This window comes from Elephantulus edwardii, unplaced genomic scaffold (assembly GCF_000299155.1).
Source record: "Elephantulus edwardii isolate Elephantulus edwardi_28Jun2011 unplaced genomic scaffold, EleEdw1.0 scaffold00032, whole genome shotgun sequence".
NCBI classification, from domain to species: Eukaryota; Metazoa; Chordata; class Mammalia; order Macroscelidea; family Macroscelididae; genus Elephantulus; species Elephantulus edwardii.
Window position 1 is genome coordinate 10,147,460 of NW_006399782.1, and position 21,224 is coordinate 10,168,683.

Here is a 21,224-nt window from a genome sequence, read left to right on the forward strand (position 1 = left end):
AGAGCGGAGTTTAGGGCTGTTGTACATAGGGTCGCTATGAGTCGCAAGCGACTCGACGGCACATAACAACAACTGGTTTACTTACAAAGTTCATAAACATTGTTTTTTACACTGGATCCCTCCCCTTTCCTTTACCCATCCGGCCTTCAACCAAAAAATTTTGTGAATCTATGATTAAGCTGCAACTTCCATCCTCACACCTGTGCTGTTCTCTCCCCCCTTGGATCCGCATACATGTTCTACAATACTGTCTTATACCGTATCTGTCCTTATGGGACTGAATTAGTTCACTTAGCATAATGCTTTCCAGTCCCTCCCAAGTTAGATAGTCATTTACAAAATCATTGCTGCATAGTATTCCACCTTGCGAATGTACCATAATTTCTCAATCCATCCCATTGTGGTACCATAATTTCTCAATCCATCCCATTGTGGTTGGACATTTGGGCTGTTTCCATGTTCTTGTGATGCTGAACAACGGCGCTATGAACACTGATGCACAAGACTCTGTACCTCAGGTTTCATTTTCTCAGGACTATATTCCAAGCAGTGGAATGGCTGGGTTATATGGAATTCCTATGTTCAGGTTTTTGAGGAAATACCCAACTGCCTTCCAGAGTGGTTGTACTATTTTATAATCCCTCCAACAATGTATAAGGGTTCCTATCTCATCACATTCTCTCCAACTTTTATTACTTGATGCCCTACTAAACTTTGTCACTACTACTGGGGTAAGATGATATCTCACTGTGCTTTTGATTTGCATCTTTCTTTTTGCCAGTGATTTTGAGTATTCATGTGTCTGTCAGCCAACCAAATGTCCTTCTCTGTGAAGTCTTTTCATGTCTCTTGCTCATTTTAAAATTAGATTATTAGTCTTTTTCTTCTGGAGGCTCAGAAGTACTCTGTAAATTTTTATGAGATTCTTGTCTGAGATAGTATTGCCAAATATTTATTCCCAGTCTGTAGGTTTTCTCTTCACCCTGTAGGATAAAGTTTTGATGAGCACAGAGAATTAATCTTTAGAAGGTTCCATTTATCATTTTAATCCTCTTCAGATTGTGCATTTCTGGCTGTATTTGGCAGTCTCTTTATATCACAGAGTAGGTCTTCTAACCTTGATCCCAGTTTTGTTTCTTATGAACTTTATGGTTTTGGGCTTTATTCCCAGTTCTCTGATTCACCTTGAGTTGATTTTTGTGTATTATGTGAGATGTGGATCCTGTTTCAGCTTTCTGCAGTTTTGCCAGCACCATTTTTTGAAGAGGTTCTCATTCCCTCACTTGATACGTTTGATTTCCTTGTCAAATATCAGTTGACTGTAGATAGCTGGGTCTATAATTTTGTACCATTGATCTATGTGACTGTCATTGTACCAATACCATGCTGTCTTGGTTACTACTGCTGTGTAGTAGATTTTGAGGCCAAAGAGCACTATGTCTTTTTCAGATGTGCTTTGCTTATTCAGGGTCTCTTTCCTCTCCAAATAAATTTGACAATTTCCCTTTTGATCCTGAAAAATGAATTTGTTATCTGTATTGGAACTGCACTGAACATGTAGATTGCTTTTGGTAGGATTGTCATTTTCACATTTTGAGTCATCTTGTCTATGAACAGGGAACATTTTCCCATTTATTTAGGTCTTTTATTTTGTCTCACAAAAATGTTCTGTAGTTTCCTATAGGTCTTTTGTATCTCTAGTTAGGTTCACTCACAAGAATCTCAATGTATGGTTGGCTAGTGTAAATGGTATTGCTTTCTTAGTTTCCTTCTCAGAGAAATCCTACTAATTTTTGGCTATTGATCTTGTATCCTGTCTACTAAATTGGTATACAAGCTATAACAATTTTTTTTCTGTTGAGTCCTTGGATTTTCTGTGTTCACTATCATATCATCTGCGTATAGTGACAATTAACCACCTCTTTGCCATTTAGATGTATTTTATTTCCTTCTCTTGTCATACTGCCCTACCAAGTACTTCAAATACAATATTGAATAGAAGTGGTGACAATGGGCATCCTTGTCTGGTCCATATTTGCATAGAAAATGCTTTTAGTTTTTCTCCATTGAGAATGATATTGACTTTTGGTACTTTTCACTATGTTGAGGAAATTCCCTTCTATTTCATTTGCTGACTGTCTTTATTAGGAAGGGGTGTAGAATTTTGACAAATGCCTTTTCTGCATCAATTGCTAGCAGAGTATGGTTCTTGTCACTTGCTTTATTAATTTGGTGAATTTTGTTGATTGTATTTATTATGTTGAACCATCTTTGCATACCTCTTATGAATGTGCTTTTGGATTCTACTGGTTAGAGTTTTCTCAAGGATTTTTGCGTCTATGTTCATGAGAGATATTGGTCTGTAGTTTTCTTCCTTGGTAATATCTTTGCCTGGTTTTGGTATTAGGGTTATACTTGCTTCATAGAATGTTTCTGGGAGTGATACTTCTTTTCCCATTTTAAAAAATAACTTAAGTAGGATTGGTGATAAATATTCTTTGAACGTTTGGTAGAACTCAGCTGTGAAGCCATCTGGTCCAAGACCTTTTTGTGTGGGAGTCTTTTTATGACCTGGTCAATTTCTTCTTTTGTGATGGATTTGTTCAAAGTGTTCTACATATGACCATGTCAGTCTAGTTAGGGCATGAGATTCAGGGAATTCGTCCATTTCCTCTAAGTTTTCAAATTTATCATAGTTTTTAATAATATTCTGATATTACAGATTTCATTTTCTCTGGTCTGTTTTGATGTCACCTCTATGATTCCTTAATCCAGTTATTTGTGTCTTCTCTTTCCCCTCCCTTTTGTTAAGTTTGCAAATAGTTTGTCAGTTTTATTGACCCTTTCAAAAAACCAGCTCCTGGTCTTATTGATGGTTTAAAATGTTTTTCTGTTTTCTATTTTATTGATTTCAGTTCTTTTTTGTATTATAATTTCCTTTCTTCTAGAGGCTATGGAGTTAGATTGTTGTTCTTTTTCTATTTGAGGTAGATGTTGAATTAGATCATTAATTTTGCTTTTTCTTCCTTTTCTTATGTGTTTGCCTATTGCTATAAACTACCCACTTAGGACTGCCTTAGCTGCATCCCAATGGTTTTGGTATTGTTGTATTTTCATTATCATTTGTTTTGAAGAATTTTATGATTCCATTCTTTATTTCCTCCATAACCCAATCATGTTCTAGTAGGGTGTTATTTAGTTTCCATGTTGGTGGTTTAAAAAGCTTTACCTTCTTGTGGCTAATTTATAGTTTTATGGCATTCTGGTCTGAGAAGATAGTTTGTATTATTTCAATATTTTTTAATTTATTGTGGCTTGCTTTATGCTCTAATATGTGACCAGTTCTGGAGAATGTACCACGTGCACTTGAGAAGTGAATTGAGTTTTAGTTAGGTGTAGTGTATGGAATACATCCACAAGGTCCAGTTGGCTGATGGTGTAGTTTAGGTCCTCTGCATCTTGGTTAACCTATCCTTTGGTGAGAGTGGTGCATTAAAGTCTCCTACCACTATTGTGGTGCTGTCTATTTCTTTCTTTCTTTAATTCTGTTAACAGTTGTTTTGTATTTAGTTAGCAAGTCTATCATTTGGTGCATAGATTTTGACCAATATTATGTTTTCTTGATCTACTATGCCTTTAATCATTGTATAGTGTCCTCCCTTCTATGGTGATTTTTACTCTGAAGTATATTTTTGACACTCCTGCTTTTTTTGTTGATGCCATTTGCTTGGTCTATTTTTTCCCAGACTTTGATTTTGAGTCCATTTTTCTCTTTGTTTATTAGATGTGTCTCTTATAGACACATCTCTCTTGTTCTTTGGTTTTTTAATCCATATCTCTTCCTCTTGATTGGTGCATTTAGTCCATTTACATGAAATGTGATTATTGACAGATGAGGTTTTACTGTTGCCATTTTTCTGTGTTTCTTCTTTTGGTTGTTTCTTGTTAGTATGAACGATCCATTTTCCTTTGGTTTCTCTATATGAAGGACTTCCCTTAAACGTTCTTGTACATTTTGTCTTGTTTTCACGAATTCATCATATTCTTTATTTTTTTGCAAAGGATGTGATTTCTTCTTCATATCTGATGGAGAGCTTTGCGGGATACAGGATCCCCAGTTGGCAATCATTTTCTTTCCATTTTCTGTATATGACATGCCTCTGTCTTCTTGCTCACATGGTTTCTGCTGAAAAATCAGAACTTAATCTAATTACTTTTCCTTTGTAGGTGACTTTTTGTTTTTCTCATGCTGTTTTCAGTATTCTATCCTTATTTTTTATTTTGGAGAATTTGACCATCATATGTCTTGATGTTTTCCTTTTTTGGATCTAGTCTATTTGGTGTTCACTGAGCTTCCTGAATGTGGATTTTTGTTTTGTTCTTCATAATACCTGGGAAGTTTTCTTCTGGTACCTCTTTCACAATTTTCTCAGTGATTTCCCTATTTCTCTCATGCAGGATTCTAACGTTTTCCTCATTTTCTTTATGTCTCATATCTGATTTTTCTTCTAGTATGTTTCTGTTGAGGTTCTTGTCTTCCAGCTCACTGACTCTCTGCTCCACCTCTTCTGTACTACTATTTTGTCCTTAAAGAGTGTTGGACACTTCTGTCATTTCATTCTTAATATTCTGGATTGCATTTTCATGTCTTTCTGTTATTTCTAATACTCTTTTGTCAGTGCCCTATCTTGTGATGATTTTTTTAAATTCTTGTGTCTTTTTATTTATAGTTTCAATTTGTTCTTCTATTTTCTTCTGCATTTGTACAAGTTCCTCCTCATCAATATATTTTTTTCTGGCTCGTGTCTCTGGAACATTTGCTTTCTTCATCATTTCCATTGTTTCTTCCATCATCTCCACCTTCTTCTGTAGGTGTTCAAATAATTCTTCATCAATCTATTCATATATATATATGGTTCTTTACCTCTAAGTTAGTCCCTTTATTTTTGGCTTTCATTGCTTCTTCCACCACTTGTTCTTTCATTTGTAGCTGTTCGAATGTCTCCATGTCAGCACATATCATCTGCCTTCTTGATGGGGTATTCATGAGGTCTCTATTATTCTCTGCTTTTTTTTGAGAGGCCTTAATTTATTTTTCAGAGTTTGAAGCTGCCTGCTGCTTTCTTGACATGTGTTTTTCTTGATAAGTGTTAGGTCATTTCTATTGTATCTGCCTATCTTGTTGTTGGCTTTTGTCTTTCTAATATTAGTGATTAGTTGCCAAGTTATAATGTTCAGTCTATGGGTGGAGCTACTCACTCCACTGTGAGTTCTTTCTGGAAAAATTTGCCTTTCCTAAAGTCCAGGAGGTTCCCTCTGTTCTGAATTGCAGCACTATAGGAATCTCACCTTGATATAGTCCCTGACATCAACTCTATAGGCCTCCTTCATGTATGAAGTGGCTGAGTGGTGTGAGACCAGATGCTTTACTCAAGCAGTTTCTCGCATACCTTTCCCCCTGGAGATTCATATTTTCTTTTGTCTCTGGAATGGCACAAGATTAGAGATCAGGGCTGCCATCTCAAATAGCTAGTGTGCAGGGGGGTCTCAAGATAGCCCTCTCTCTTGCAGAGAGCTACAGAAATTCTTTCCTCTGCTTGTAGTTCTGTATATTAATATCTTGTCTTGTTTTGCCCCTGGGATGACCCCAGGGACACTTCAGTCCCACCTCTTGGCAAACAATGGAGAGTGCTTGCTCTGAGCACAAAGCCTCACCTCCCTCATCTTTCCTCCCCCTGTAGCTTAGTGTCTTCCTTTGTCTCTGGTGTGGTGGGAGATCAGGACTGTCAGTTCAAGCAGCTTGTATACAGAGGGTCTCAAGTCAGACCTTTCTCACGGAGAAATAAGAAAATTCTTTACTCTGCTTGAAGTTCTGTGTATGAAAGTCTCTTGTCCTGTTTGGCCCCAGTGATGGCCCCACAGTGTGGAGGCAAGGATCTCCAGATGGAGGAACCTATGGCTCCAGGCACACCTCAGTCCCATCTCCTCTCAAACAATGGAGAGTGCTTGCTCTAACCCTTCTCTTTTTAAAATTGTACATTACTCTATCCATTCCTTGACATTTTTGGATAAAGAAGCAGTAGAAGAAAAGGTTTTAAAAATGTAATGTAGAAACATAAAGGTCATAAACATAAAAGTTATTTGCTTAACACCTTAATTAGGAATATATATTAAGAAATTGCAGTGTAATGTCTGTACTTGGGCAAATTAGTGTGGTTTGTGAATTATTTTAGCAAGCTTAAGTCCTACTTGTCATTGTCTTATCTCAGTAACCAGTTCAATATCGCTAATAGAAAAGAGGCCCATGATTCCAATGCCAAACTCTTGTACAGACTTGGAGAAACCATATATTTTTTTTTTTTTAAGAAACAGTATTATGAGGCTTAAAAATGTCAAATATCTAAAATGAGGTTGAAGTGATATTTAAGGAGAGATAATTTAGAAGTTTCCTATTACGGAGCATGGGTTTGATTGCAAAGATAATGGAGACAGAATTCAAGTTTTTTTTGAAGAATAAATGTGTGCTGTTGTGCAAAAGCAAAACTGTGTAACAGAAAACCATTGGATGAGAGAAAATTTAGTCCTCAGTACTGCTTATTGACTCAAGAAGTAAGTAACACTAAGCAAACTCCATAGCCTTGAGAAGGGCATTTAAAACTCAGTTCTACAGACCTTTTGCATTGAACAGTTACATAAACATCTCTCATGAGGATATTATGGAAATAAACGTTTTTTTATGAAACCCTATATAACCTGTGAATCACTACATAGATACAAACCCTTATTATAGAGGTGATTATCATTCACAGTGACCCTTCATTGGGTTTCCAAGTCTGTAAATCATTATGAAAGAAGACAGTACATCTTTTCTCTGGTAAATTTGAACTACTGACTTTTCAGTTAGCATCACACCATCACTCAGAATTTGTTATGTAGCTTTAAAAGTAAATTTGAAGCATTGATCTGGTACTTGCTTAAAGATCCATCTCTTACTATCTACAAGTTAGTAAATCTGAATTTCAGAATCTTTACCAGAAAAATGAGTGTTAAATTCTTCTCATAGAATTATTTTCATAGTAAGTAGACAAAAGTGACTAGTATGATAATGGCAGAATTATTTACTCATATATAAGTGGATGTGCAATCATTTTATCCTTCCATAATTTCATGACTTTCAAATTTGAGATATAATTTGCATACAATAATTTAAGATAATAATTTTATAATAATAAATTAAATTGAGTTAAAATTGACTCAAAGCGAACCCTCTATTGGCTTTTCAGAGACTGTAAATTGTATGGTAGGACACTGCCCATTGTTCTCCTATAGAGCAGCTGGTGGATTCAAACAACCTAACTTTAGGTTGGTAGCACAACTCTTTACCACTATGCCACCAGAGCTCCTCTAAGTATACATTCTGTTGTTGTTGTGTACCATAGAGTCGGAACTGACCCTCAGGAGGGTTTCCAGAGGCACTTAATTGCACAGGAGGAGACTGCCCATCCTTCTCCCACAGAACAGCAGGTGAGCTGTTTCTTCAGGATTGCAGTGCAGCTTCTTGCCACTAGGCCACCAGAGCTCCCTAAGTATATAGTTAGACTAATGTTTAAAATGTATACACATCTGTGTAGCTAATATTCAAATCAAGTCTAACAAATGGAACAATGGAACAGATTACAGAGATAGAATCATACATGTACAGTTTCTTGATTTTTCAGTCACCGTGATAGAAATGCCTCTTTGAAAATTAAACTAGAACATTTCTATATTCAAACTATTTTCAACTGGTGTCTTATTACCCACATCAAGAAACAAAAACTGTTTTTAATTTCTATTATCATAGATTATTTTTGTCTATTCTTGAACTTTAAGTGAATAGCATCATAAAATATCCAGATTCTTTTGTTCGTTTTTGAAATCCTATCATGTTCCAGAATGAGTCAGTGGCTCATTCTCTTTAATTACTAAACCATTATTCTATTTCATGAGTATATAACACTTTATTATCTTATTGGTAGACATTTGGTGACTTTCAATATTTTAAGACTATTACACAATTTGTGTATGTACATGTATTTTCGTTTCTCTTGAATAAATAACAGAAGTGTGATTTTCTGAGTCATACTAGTCAAACTGTTTCCAAAGAGTTTGTGAAATTTTCATTCTCCTCAACAATTTATAGGAAAAAGTTGTTCCACACATTAACCAGCACTTGATATGACCAGTTCTTTTAAATCTTTTTAAATCTAGGTATAGTGGTCTATCATTATGGTTTTCATTTCTATTTCCCTAATTACTACTGTATTCTTAGACAGGAACAGAAAAAAATATTGTTATTTGTTTTTTAATTCCTACCTAAGAGATTGCCAATCCTGTTATTTTCCCCTTGCTGTTGGTAGGTGCTGTCAAATTGGCTTCAACTCCTAGAGATCCCATGTAAAGAAAACGTTGGCTGGTCCCGTGCCCTCCTCACTACAGTAGGTAGGTTGGAGCCCATGGTTGCAGTTCCTGTGCCAGTCTATCTTACTGAGGGTCCTTCTTTTTCATTTTGACATACAAACAAAAAATTCCTAACAAATAATCATTATTTTTGAGAGAACATTTAAACTTCATCTTTTTCACTCCCCCCCCCACCAATAAAATTAGTTTCTTTGATTAGAGTTGCTATGGAATTCTTTTCCCCTTACAAAACCTCTGACCCACAAATCTATCCACTGTGCAATAGTGGTAATCTCTAGTCATCTCAACTTGCCTATCCCAGCAGAGAAAATCTGTTCTACAAGCAAGCAGGGCTCTAATATTCTTGGCCTGGTGTACCTAGAGTAGAATTTCCATCTTAAGAATGGGTATGGGGGACAAATGGAGTCTCTGACCTTTCACTATGCTTACCAGTAATTTATTTAGTCTCTTAAACTTGGAGACAATCAGAAATGCTGGAGCTGTGGTGATTTAGTGGTAAGGAGCTGTGCTTTCAACTCAAAAGAACTTGGTTTGAATCCACCAGCTGCTTGGTGGGAAAAAAGATGAGCAATCTCCTCCCTTGTGATTTACTGCCTCTGAAAACCCCCTGGAGAGTCAGCTATGGGCTGGTTACAACTGGATGGTAAGCAACAACAGCAGAAATGCTAGCAACCTCTCAAACCCAGCAAGATACTGTATTCCTTGATCTGGAACTGAGAGAAATGATAGTCCTACTCTTTTGGCTTCATTTGCCCAAAATGCCACTTCTGTCATGTTAATAGGAGAAATGAGGGAAGGATTGAGTAAATTATAATTTAAGTGACAAAGATTCAATGTTCTTACCAAACTTCAGTAGCTTTTATTTTAAATTCAATATTTCTTTATTGTATGCCCCTAAGATAATTTCTAAAGAAGTTAAATGGCTACTTTTAAATTCTTTTTCATTGAAGAATGTGTTCAGGGAGCTCTTCATGCAGTCTCTGAAAGCTTAGTGTATACAGATTTTAAAAAATATCATTTACCAATTCTTTGCTGTTACTATATAGAAATTTAGTTATTAGTTGTCTCCTGAAAAGAAAGTCATCAAAATTATTGATTCACTCTTTATAGTTTTAGAAATATTCGTGCATGTTCTACACAAGCCATCGTATCATTGACAACTAAAACAGTTTTAAAATTTTCTAATATTTTTTGTTGTTGTTGTTAGGTTCTGTCAAGTATGACTGACAGCCACCCTATGAACAACAGATCTGAATCCTGTTCTGTCCTGCACCATCCTCACACTTCCTGACAGACAAGAGCGCATTGCAGCAGTCACTGTGTCAATACACCTGGTGGAGGGTCTTCCTCTCCTTTGCTGACCTTCCATCCTTCCAAGCATCATGTCCTTAGATATATTATTTCTTTACCTTGCCTCCTCATCGTACTAGATCAAATACAATGTAAAAAAAATGAGAAGGGACATAATTTCCTTGTTACTAATTTTATAGGAAAAATATTCAATATTATACAATAAAGTACGGTGTTACCTACAGATAGTCTTTATTCAGCTGAGAACATAATACTATTCTGGATTTGCTAAGAATATTTACTATAAATAAATGTCAAATTTTGTCAAATTATTTTCTGTATATATTGAGATCCGATTAACTTTTTTACTCTATTAATCTGATAAATTAATTATTGGATTTTGTCTATTAAACTTGCATTCCTAGGATAAACTGACCATGGACATAAAGTTTTTTTCCTTTCTTATACACATCTGTCTTCCATTTGACAATTTTTTTTTAATATTTTAAAAATTTTGGGTTTTTTCCCCCATTTCTGTTGTGCTTTTTACGATCATTCCCATACATCGTATCTTATATCATTAATCACCATTAAACTATGCCCACTATTACCTGTCTTTGAAGATCCCCTCCAGAACTTTTTAAATTCCTTCATCCTTCACACCACTCACCAAATTCTGCGACCCTGTGATTTCCTCCCAATTCCAACCCTCGACAACCTTGCCTCTTTCCTTTTTGGACACTTATACAGATCTGGTGGCCTACTGGCAAGAAATTGTGCTGCAATCCCAAAGACACAAGGTTCAAATCCACCAGTTGCTCGACAGGAGAAGGATGAGCAATCTCCTCCTGTTCTATTAACTGCCTCTGAAAACCCGCTGGATGGTCAGCTATAGGTCAATTCCAACTTGATAGTTTGCAACAACAATAACTAGTTATCCTCTGTTCTTACAATAAGGGTCTTATGTACTCTTTGCCCTTAGGAACCCAAGTTAATTCACTCAGTATAACACTCTCTAGGTTTCCCCATGTTATATAGCATTTTTCAAAAGCGTTGCTCCTGAGTGCTGCATAGTATTCCACCATGTGAATGTAACACAATTTATCAATCTAGTCAATTGTTGTTGGACATTTGGACTGTTTTCTATGGTATTTCTATTATGAATGATGCTGCTATGAACATTAGCATACAAATGTCCATCTGTGCCTCAGCTCTGTTGTGTTTTGTTTGTTTTTTTTCTGGGGGGGGGGTGTATATTCCTAGCAGTAGAAGAGTTAATTTCCATGTTCAGCTTTTCGAGGAAGCACCAAACTGCCTTCCAGAATGGTTTTGACATTTTACAATTTCACCAACTCTCATCAACGGAGAGTTCCAATCTCTCCATGTCCTCTCCAACATTTATTGCTTGCTGCCCTATTAAACTTTACCATTACTATTGCTACTGAGGTGAGATAGTATCTCATTGTGGTTTTGATCTGCATCTCTCTTATTACCAAGGAATTTATGCATTTCTTCATGTGTCTGTTGGTCATCTAAATGTTTTCTTCTGTGAAAAATCTTTCCATATCTTTTTCCCATTTTGTAATTGTATTATAGGTCTTTTTCTTGCCCCACAATATTCTGAAAACTTTCATTATGAGACCCTTGTCTGAAATGTCATTGTCAACTGTTTTTTCCCAAATATTTATGATTTTTGCATCTATGCTCATGAGTGAAATAGAACCATACTTTTTGGTTACTATATTTTTTTGTCAAGCTTTTGTGAGAAACAATTTTGTCTGGTCTAGATAACTGTTTGAAAAATGTTTACTCTCTGGAAGAAACTGTGTACAGTAGATGCTATTTCTTCCTTAAATGTTTGCTACAATTTATCAGTGAAGCAAAATGGAGATTGCAGTTTCTTTTATTGGGTGTATTTGCTTTTGAATTAATTTTTTTAAAACAGCCCGAGTTTATATTTATATTGCATGTCCTTTTAATGTCAGTTTTGGTAAGCTGCACATTTTAAGGTCCCTAGATAATACAAAAGAACCTTCGTGACTCAGTGATTAAGGTGTTTGGTTGTTAACCAAGAAGTTGGTGGTTTGAACCCACTCAGCAGCACAGTGGAAGTATGATATACTTATTTGCTTCCATAAAGATCCTCAACTAAAAACTCATAGTCATTTCGTTAAAACCGACCATACCTGACCCCTTATCAAGTTTCTGAGGCAGTAAATTGCATTAAAGGAGATTGATAATTTTTTTTCCACTGAAGAGCAGCATAATTTTTCCTCTTTTCAGAAATTTAAAGAGTTACATTTATTGACTTGAATTTCTTTTTCATTCCTAGAGGTGCATTTAATATTCTAAAATTTAGTATAACCAATGTTTTGGCAGGAAAATTTTGATATACAGTTGATATTTTCATTCAGTTATAAATATTTAAAATTTATCTGGTTATATTTTTGAGTTATGGTTTAGGAACATGTAGCTATAATCCAACTATTTGGGAATTTCTAGGTAAATTTCAATCACTGATTTCCAATTCCATTTCTATTGTGTTCAGAGAATATACTCCACTTTACAACAATCCTTTGTAATTCTTTACAACTTGTTTACGATCTAGACTATCTTACTGAATGTTCCAACACTACTTGAAATATATGTGTATTTTCAGTATGTTGTATCTATCCTTGATTAAGAGAATAGAGGGATGAAGAGTAAAGAATATTAGAAGAATGTCTATTTGTGCTTTATTGACCATGCAAAAGCATTTGACTACGTGATTGTTGTTATGCGCCATTGAGTCACCTGTGACTCATAGTGACCCTAAGTATAACAGCTCTGAAGCCTGCGCTGTCCTGACCCCATCTCACTGACTCCAAGACACCTACCCCCATATCCCCAGTTACTGTATCAATCCATCTCATCTGGGGTCTTCCTCTCCTGTGCTGTCCCCTTACCCTTTCAAACATAATGCCCTTCACCTAGGATCTGGTCCCTCCTGGCCACATGCCCAAAGTATGTGAGACAGAACTTCAAAATCCTAGCCACCAAGGAAACATGGTTTTACCCTCTCTAAGATATATCTATTTGTTTTCTTAATGGTCCATTATATGTTCAACACTCTTCTCCAGCACCACAAATCAAAGGCATCAATTCTTCTTCTGTCATCCTTAGTAATTGTCCAGCTGTCTGACACATACTAATTGCTAAGACCATGGCCTGAATCAGATGTACTCTAGTCTCTAGACTGACATTGTTGCTTCTCAGTACTCTGGAGAGGTCCCTGACGGCAGATTTTTCCCAGTGCAATTTGTCTTTTGATTTCCTAACTGCTGGTGCCAAGATTGTTGATTGTGGAGCCGAGAAAACGGAACTTGTTAACAACCTCAATCTCTTCTACATCTATCGTGGTGCTGTCAGATTGCCCCAGTGGTGAGAATCTTTAAATTTTTTATACTGAACTTCAGTCCATATTGAATACTACAATTCTTGACCTTCTGCAGCAAGTGCTTTAGGTTCTCCTGAGTTTCAGCAAGCAAGCTTGTGTCATCTGTATAATATAGGTTGTTGATGAGTCTTCCTCTAATCATGATGCCACATTCTTCTTCATAAAGCCCAGCTTCCTGAATTATCTGTTCTGCATTTAGATTGAAAAGGTATGGAGACAGGATGCATCTCTGTTGCTTTCCTTTCCTGATTTTGAACCATACAGTATTTCCTTGTTTGTTTGAGGACTATTTCCTGGTCCAAGTATAGGTTTTGCATAAGCACAATAACAAATTATAGAAAACATTGAGAAGAATGAGAAATCCTGAACACTTGATTGTGCTCATGAGAAACCAATATCTAGACCAAGAGGCTATTGTGCAAACAGAGCAAGGAAACACTGCATGGTTTAAAATTAGGAAATGTGTCAGGGTTGTCTCTTTTCTCCATACCTTTTTAATCTAGATGCTGAGCAAATTATTAAAGAAGCTGGACTCTATGAAAAATAATGTGGCATCTGGATTGTAGGAAGACTCATCAATAACCTTTGTTCTACATATGACACAAACTTGCTTGCTGAAAGGGGGGAGGACTTGAAGCACATGCTGTAGAAAGTTAAACATCGCAGCCTTCAATATGGGTTGTATCTCAAAATCAAGAGAACAAAAGTCCTTACTAGTGGAACAATAGGCAACATCATGATTGGGATTGTTAACGACTCCATCCCACTTGGTTCCGCCATCAATACAGTTGGTACCAGCAGTCAGGAGACATACTGCACGAGGAAAGGCTGTGGTCAGAACCTCTCCAAATTATTGCAGAACACTGATAGCAGTTTGAAAACAAAGGTGAGCCTGATTTAGGCTACACTCTTTTTAGTCACTTAGTATGTGTCTGAAAGTTGGACAGTAACTAAGATTGACAAAAAGAATTGATGCCTGTGATCAGTGGTGCTGGAGAAGAATGCTGAAGATCTCACAGACTGCCAAAAGAACAAACAGACAAGTCTTGGAGAAAGTGTAGAGAGTGCTCCTTGGAGGCAAAGATGATGAAACTTTATCTCACATCCTTTGGGCATGTTGCTAGGAGAAGTTATTCCTTGGAGAGTGACATTATGCTTGGGAAGGTGAAAGGTTGATGAAAGAAAGGAAGATCCTTAACCAGGTGGATTGACACAGTGACTTCATCAGTGTGTGAGAGATTGTGAGGATGGAACAGGACAGGACAATGTTCAAATTGGTTGCTATGAGTCATACTCAACTTGACGACATCTAACAACAACTACTACTACTACATTCTTGATTAATTTCTCCATTAAAAACTATGAATCATCCTTATCTCCTTGCATTGATGTCTACTGTATCTCATATTATTAATATAACTACACCAGCTTTACTAGAATTAGCATCTATTGGTGGCCTGATGGTAAAAAGCTGCACTGTAATCACAAAGGCAAGCAGTTCAAATCCACCAGCTGCTCTCCTGGAGAAGGATGAGCAATCTCTTCCTTTACTGTCTCTGAATACGCCCTGGAAAGTCATCTGTGAGTTCATTCTGGCTCAACAGTATACAGCAACAATACAGATTTATTTATTGTGATTTGAGTGAAAGTTTACATAGTAATTTTTTTTTCACTCAACAATTCATACAAATTTTGAGGAACTGATGCTTCTGAACTGTGATACTAACAAAGAGTATTGAATATACCATGGACTGGGAAAAGAACAAACAAAAGCACACGTCTCTGTCTTGGAGAAAGTGCAGCCAGGGAGCTCCTTAGAGGCAAAGATGGTGAAACTTCATCTCACATACTCTGGGCATTTGGTTATGAGGTATCACTATGCCCAAAAAAGACATCATGCTTAGAAAAGCAGAGGGTCAGAGAAAGAAAGAAAGACTCATCAAGGAGGATGGATACAGCAGCTGCAACAACAGGCCTGAACACTATTTTATTCCTGTGCATTGTGTTGTTTGCAATCATTCACATACAATAGGTTTTTATTTACTTAATTACTACTGATCAATGCTTCCTTCCCCCCATCTCATCAAATTCCCATTACACCTACCTATTCTTTTACCACCCCACTATTCAGCCACTCATTTCTGCTGCTCTAGTGAGATATTTGGTTTTAATTTTTTCTCTTGTCCCTTTTCTTCTTTCCCCACTCCCTTCTCACCCTCCCCTTTCCATTTTGAACAGTTATGCATATGCTGTCCCTGTTTGCTAATTGCAATAGCCATATTGTCCTTTTATCATAGAATTTTAATAAATTATTGCCTACTTCTATTCCACATCCTCAGTCAAAAATTTCTTTCTTATTATAAAGCATTGCATATTTACTGTAAAAAAAAACTCAGAAAATATAGTTAGGCTTAAAGAAAAAAAAATCCATAATTCTATATTCTAAATTTTTTCCTATATGTATACCAAACCCAAACTGTTTACATAAGGTTGATTCTGACTCACAGTGACCAGAAAGGGTCACTGTGTCCTTCCCATAGCATAAAAGAAGAAAACTTCCTATAGGATTCCTAAGGCTGGAAGTCTCAATGAAAGCAAAATGCCACATCTTTCTTTCAGAACTGCTGGTCTTTGGTTAGCAGCAGAGTGATTAACTACTGCATCACCAGGGCCTCTTCCATACAGATAGAGGGGTGTGCGTGTGCGTGCGTGCTCTCTCTCTCTCTCACACACACACACACACACACACACGAGTAGGGGTTCTGTCTTGAACAGTTAAACTTTATACACGTAGCACAATATGTATGAGTGTGGAAGACATTATGTCTGAAATGTGTGAAATATTTCAGCCACAAAGGGACAAGTACTGCATAACTCATCATTGATCGAGATGGTGGGATGAGGGAAGAGCAAGAAAAGAATGGATTGATAAGGAATGCTGCACAGGAAAGAGTGAAAGGACTGACATTCTGAGAAGAATGGACAATTAGAAACCACATATATGATAATTAATAGTCTTATAAGGGGCATTGGGAGGAGAGAGGAGGCAGAAAGTATCCATGAATAAATTAATAACAAAAAAAGTTAAGAAAAAAAGGCAATGTTGAACTTTAATATGTATGCTGAACCACTTGTGGAGATAGTTACAGAGTTTTCTTGAGACTCTTTATATGATATAGGGAATGAGCATGAAAGAATGGTAGAAGTTGGGGCCAGAAAACTTTTCCTGGGAGTCAGATAGTAAATAATCTTGGCTTTCGTGGGCCATGCTTTCTAATGCAACTATTCAACTCTTCAATTGTAGTATAAAAGCAGCCAGAGATCATATGTGAATGAGGAAGTACAATTGTGTTCTTTACATTTACATATCATGAAATATTATAGTACCCAATAATTGTTTTAGAAGTAATGTGAATATGAATGTTCTCAAACAAGGTACTGGGAGCAAAGGCAGAGGGGAAGGACCCCAAAATGGGACCTCTGCTAGAGTTAAAAAATGTGTTTATAGGCACAAACAAGTCATCCTCTGTGTACTCTTACAATTTTAAAAGGATTTTTAAGGAATTAATTTCTTGTGGCTATGGGGACACATGAAGAAAGTTTCATATTTTTATAAAGGCTTAGGCCTTATCAGTATCTATAAATTGATGAAATCTGAGGAAATTAAAGTTACAAATAATGCAGAAGTATGTATATGTGCATATTATATGATCATGTGGTCATAATATATAATATATATAGGGAGAGAGATAGATATACAGATAGTGAAGAGATAGAAATCATGAACAGCTTTAGTTTGCTTGGCTCTATAATCAACAGTCTTGGTACCAGAAGCCAGGAAATCAAAACACAAACTGCACTGGGAAAGTCTGCTGTCAGGGACCTCTCTAGAGTACTGAAGAGCAATGATGTCTGTCTGGAGACTAAGGTAAGTCTAATCCAGGCCATAGTCTTAGCAATTATGTGCTATGCAACTGAAAGCTGGACAATGAATAGAGATGATAGAAGGAAAATTGATGCCTTTTAGCTGTGGTGCTGGCTGGAGAAGAGTATTGAATATAACATGAACTGCTAGGACAACAAACCGGCTCATCTGAAACCAGGTTACTCTTTGGAGGCAAGGATTCTGAAACTCCATCTGACATACTATGAGCATGTTGCAAGGAGGGACCAGTCTTTTAAGAGGGATTCATTATGGTTGTAAGGGTGGAGGGACAGTGCAAAAGAGGAAGACCCTTTATGAGATGGACTGACTCAGAGCCTGGGATAATGAGGGTAAGTATTTCATAGATAATAAGGTTGGCTCGGGATAGAGCAGGGTTCAGAGCTGTTATACAGAGGGTCGCTATGAGTTGCAGGCAACTTGAAAGCACATAACAACAATATGCACACACACACACACACACACACACACACACACAGAGAGTTTAGCAACATTTTAAAAACATAATATATTGATTGTTATTGTTAGGTAATGTTGAGTTGAATACGACTCATAGCGACCTTATGAATGAAATTAACACAATATAAATAATTTTCCCTGTCAAAAATATTCACCCAAAACATCACTAGTATCATATGCACTTGCAGTTACATTCCCTCTCCACACATTCCACACCAGGTTTCAGAATAGCTGGCTTCAATAATTTTCAGATGTTTTATTTGCTAGCATGTAATATGTTTATGGTAGTCTCTCTTCTCTGAATTCATCCACTTCACAGTATTGTCTTAATTTCCCCACTTCACAGGTTTTGTTACCTAAAATCACGATGGAAGTATACATATATTACATTTTAATCGAAAGTATCAGCAATTAGGAATACTTAATTATCTCCAAAAAAACAAATTCCCTGAAAAAAGAAAATATTGTGGCATTGGTTAGCATAATTTTATAAAATTTCCAACATGTAATAGTCTCCAAATAAGAAAGCATCTAGTTAGTATTTATACTGATATATTGGGTTTATTATTTACAAAGACACTATGGCTTTTCCTCCTCAAAACATAAGACAGTGACTCTTGGACTAATAAAACATGGCATTCATGGTCCGAAATAAACATTGAAACAATGGGTATGAGTAACTGGGTACATGACAAAAATTATTTGAAATATTTGCAAAATAATTTTTATTTAAATTATTGGGTTGCATGTCCATAACAAAACAAAACAAACTGCATGCTTGCTGAATGTGTTTTAAAAACAAACCACATTACTCAGCACAGATGGATGGCTTTAACTCAAGCAATGATTTTTAAAAAGCTATTTGCCTAACCTTCATGGCACTTACTCTGATAGGAAGTACGGATCCGTTTCGTTAAATCAGGATAAAAGTTAGACAGGCCACGCATGCAAAAGTTGTCTTTGGAACATGCCAGAGCACCAGCATCAGCAGCAGGCAGAGGAAAGAGAGAAAAATAGTCTAAAGTGAAAGGAAGTGATATCATACCAGAATCTAGAACAGCCAGGGTGAAGAAATTGCAGCAAGTTTTGGTAATCAGATTAGAGAGGAGATATTAGGAAAATAAATCAATTAGAAAATAAGAGGTGAAAGATGAATGATGAGAATGTTGTAGTAACTTTATTTAATCAAATGTCTTATACAATAGGTGGTATTTTTCTCAGTATATATTTTTATATCATAAAGATATTTGGCTTGTAAATATTATGTATAATTATTTCATTACTAATAGTAAATGATGTTGTTGTCCTTATCCCTTCAGCAATTAAAAAGAAAGTTTAGCTTTTACAATTACATTTTTATAATGGAAATAGTATATTTATTGTAGTAAATCTATATTTTAAAGACAAAGTGAGGCATTCCGTCTGTCATCATAGTATTTCCTGATTTTAAATTAATAAAAATTTTGAGATGTGTCAATTGTTAAGACTCCAACAGTCTAGATTAAATTAAATAACAGTTGAAGAGTCTTTGTCAGAATACACATTTTGACGACTAACTAGTTAAATCTATTAAGTCAGGTATCTGCTTTAAACTTGCAAACACTGCCTAGGAACTTCTAATACCTTCTTAGTGTAGAGTCCATGAATTTTCAAAAGCAAACCTTTTTTTTTTCTCAATCATGAGGGAACCTTGTGCTATATTCCATATAACAATTATTTTACTCTGCTTTCTTTTCAAAGATCAGTTATAGCGGAGGCCCAAACTAAAGAACTGAAAATTTCCAGAATTCCTAAATATTATGAGAAGTGTGGCATTTTTTATAACTGAAATACCTAAAATAATAAGGAAATACAGGTTCTGATGTAGAGTTTTCATGCCACTGAAAAGAGATGAAACTAGAATTCATAGAGTTTTGAGAGAGTTAAAGAGAAAAAGGAGAAAGTAAATAGAAAATAAAATAAATTTTCATTAGTCCAAGAGGGAACTTCATTTGTTCTCATATTCCGATGTTAAACTTGGCATACTTGCTATTTGACCATAACAACTACCATCAAGTATTATTTTATTTAAAAGAACTGCACAAAATAATATATAACATTTTACATGAATTTCTATTTGTATATCTTTATGCTCAACTAATTTTTTTACCAGTTAAAATATGTCAGTTGATAGAAAGTGTTTACAAAATTTTGACAGTGTTTACAAAGATATTTGTTTATATATACTGAACCTTCTGTTAAAACTATAAAACATTTAATATACTAAATTTGGGATTATATAGAAAGTTCTTCTTACAAAGTTAAATGACTACATTTATTGGTCCACCAAGAAAAAGGCTTTTTTCCATAGGAATAGTTCCTTGTTTTATGACTATTATTATTTTTTTTTTAGTAACTGTAATAAAAATACTTGAAATGCTTCCTTATTTCAGCAACAGATTGAAGTTTGAACAGTTTGCTTTCCCTTCAAAGGTCTTTTCACTGTTCCTGCTTAATTTTAATTGCACGGTACTGTAAATTATATTGACTTGTAAATAGCCGTGTACTTTAACAGCGCCAGAGAAAAGAAAGACAAGAAATCCAGAGATAAGAAAATAGATGAACTAGTCAAGCTCATACCATGCTGTTGTATCTCCTACCTGTAATGAACTGCTTATTTTTTCGAGGAGACCGTGTTTGTCGTTGGTATAGGTCACTCGATCTGTATAGGTCAATGGTTCCCATGCTTAGCAGCACTGTCTTTTGTATAAAATCCACCACAACCAAGCCATTGCAATTCCCAAATGCAACTCTGAATATGAAAAAAATACGTAATTATGTCACAGCAACCATGTTATTTTTTAATCTTTGAATTAAAATTAAGACTATTGGAAAATAAGGTCTTAGAGTTCATGCCTCTGGAAACTCTATGAATGCTGATAAACGAAAATAGTTATAGAAAGGCTTCAGGCCTTTTGTTCATAGAGTCACTATGAGTCATGCTCAACTTGACAGCAATCAACAACAACATACAGCCATGAACACTTACTGCAAAGACAGCTTGCAATTGCATTTTATCATCAAGTCCATTAGCAAATATTAATTATTCAATCTACTGTTTAACTTAGTCATATTTGTTAATAGATGAAGCATATAAAAGTTTTTTGCTAAGAGAAAAGAAGTTGAAAATATCACATGCTTAGCTATATAAGTAGATGCATTTTCCACAAAAATATAATTACTAAACTTTAAATGTAAAAGAAACAAAGGCACATGGACATGGCCTTGCCTGACTCTTACCAACTTCACAAAAGGGGAAATGCCCTTGTCAACAGCATCAACAATACAAAACCAATTATTGTGAGGTCAGACATATTCCCCACATTCCCACACCTCTCTTCTACTAACTCCAACACCCAACTTACTGCTTTACTGGGTCCATAATCCAATGTTATAGCTCACAGACTAGACAGAACCATGTTTGGGATATCAAAAGGCTATATATCAGTTTAGTATCAAAATACACATTTCATTGATTATGCAAAGGCATTTGACTGCGTGGATCATAACAAACTGTGACTGACTCTGAGGAGAATGGGAATCGAAGAACATTTAATTGTGCTAATGCGAAACCTATACTTGGAACAACAGGCAGTC

General features: G+C 35.8%; 1 protein-coding gene across 2 annotated transcripts in view; it reads right to left on the reverse strand.

The window, feature by feature from the left end:
• The window catches only part of STXBP5L (syntaxin binding protein 5-like), a 405,474-nt gene that overhangs the window by 87,146 nt on the left and 297,104 nt on the right, over positions 1 to 21,224 (reverse strand). The window contains exons 18-19 of one of the 2 annotated variants that reach the window (XM_006884245.1): positions 20,228 to 20,379; positions 18,475 to 18,546 (exon numbers count right to left, since the gene is read on the reverse strand). In XM_006884245.1, coding sequence (XP_006884307.1) covers positions 18,475 to 18,546; positions 20,228 to 20,379 — 224 coding nt within the window. The remainder of the gene's footprint in view (positions 1 to 18,474; positions 18,547 to 20,227; positions 20,380 to 21,224) is intronic. The other variant, XM_006884246.1, reaches the window with a different exon arrangement.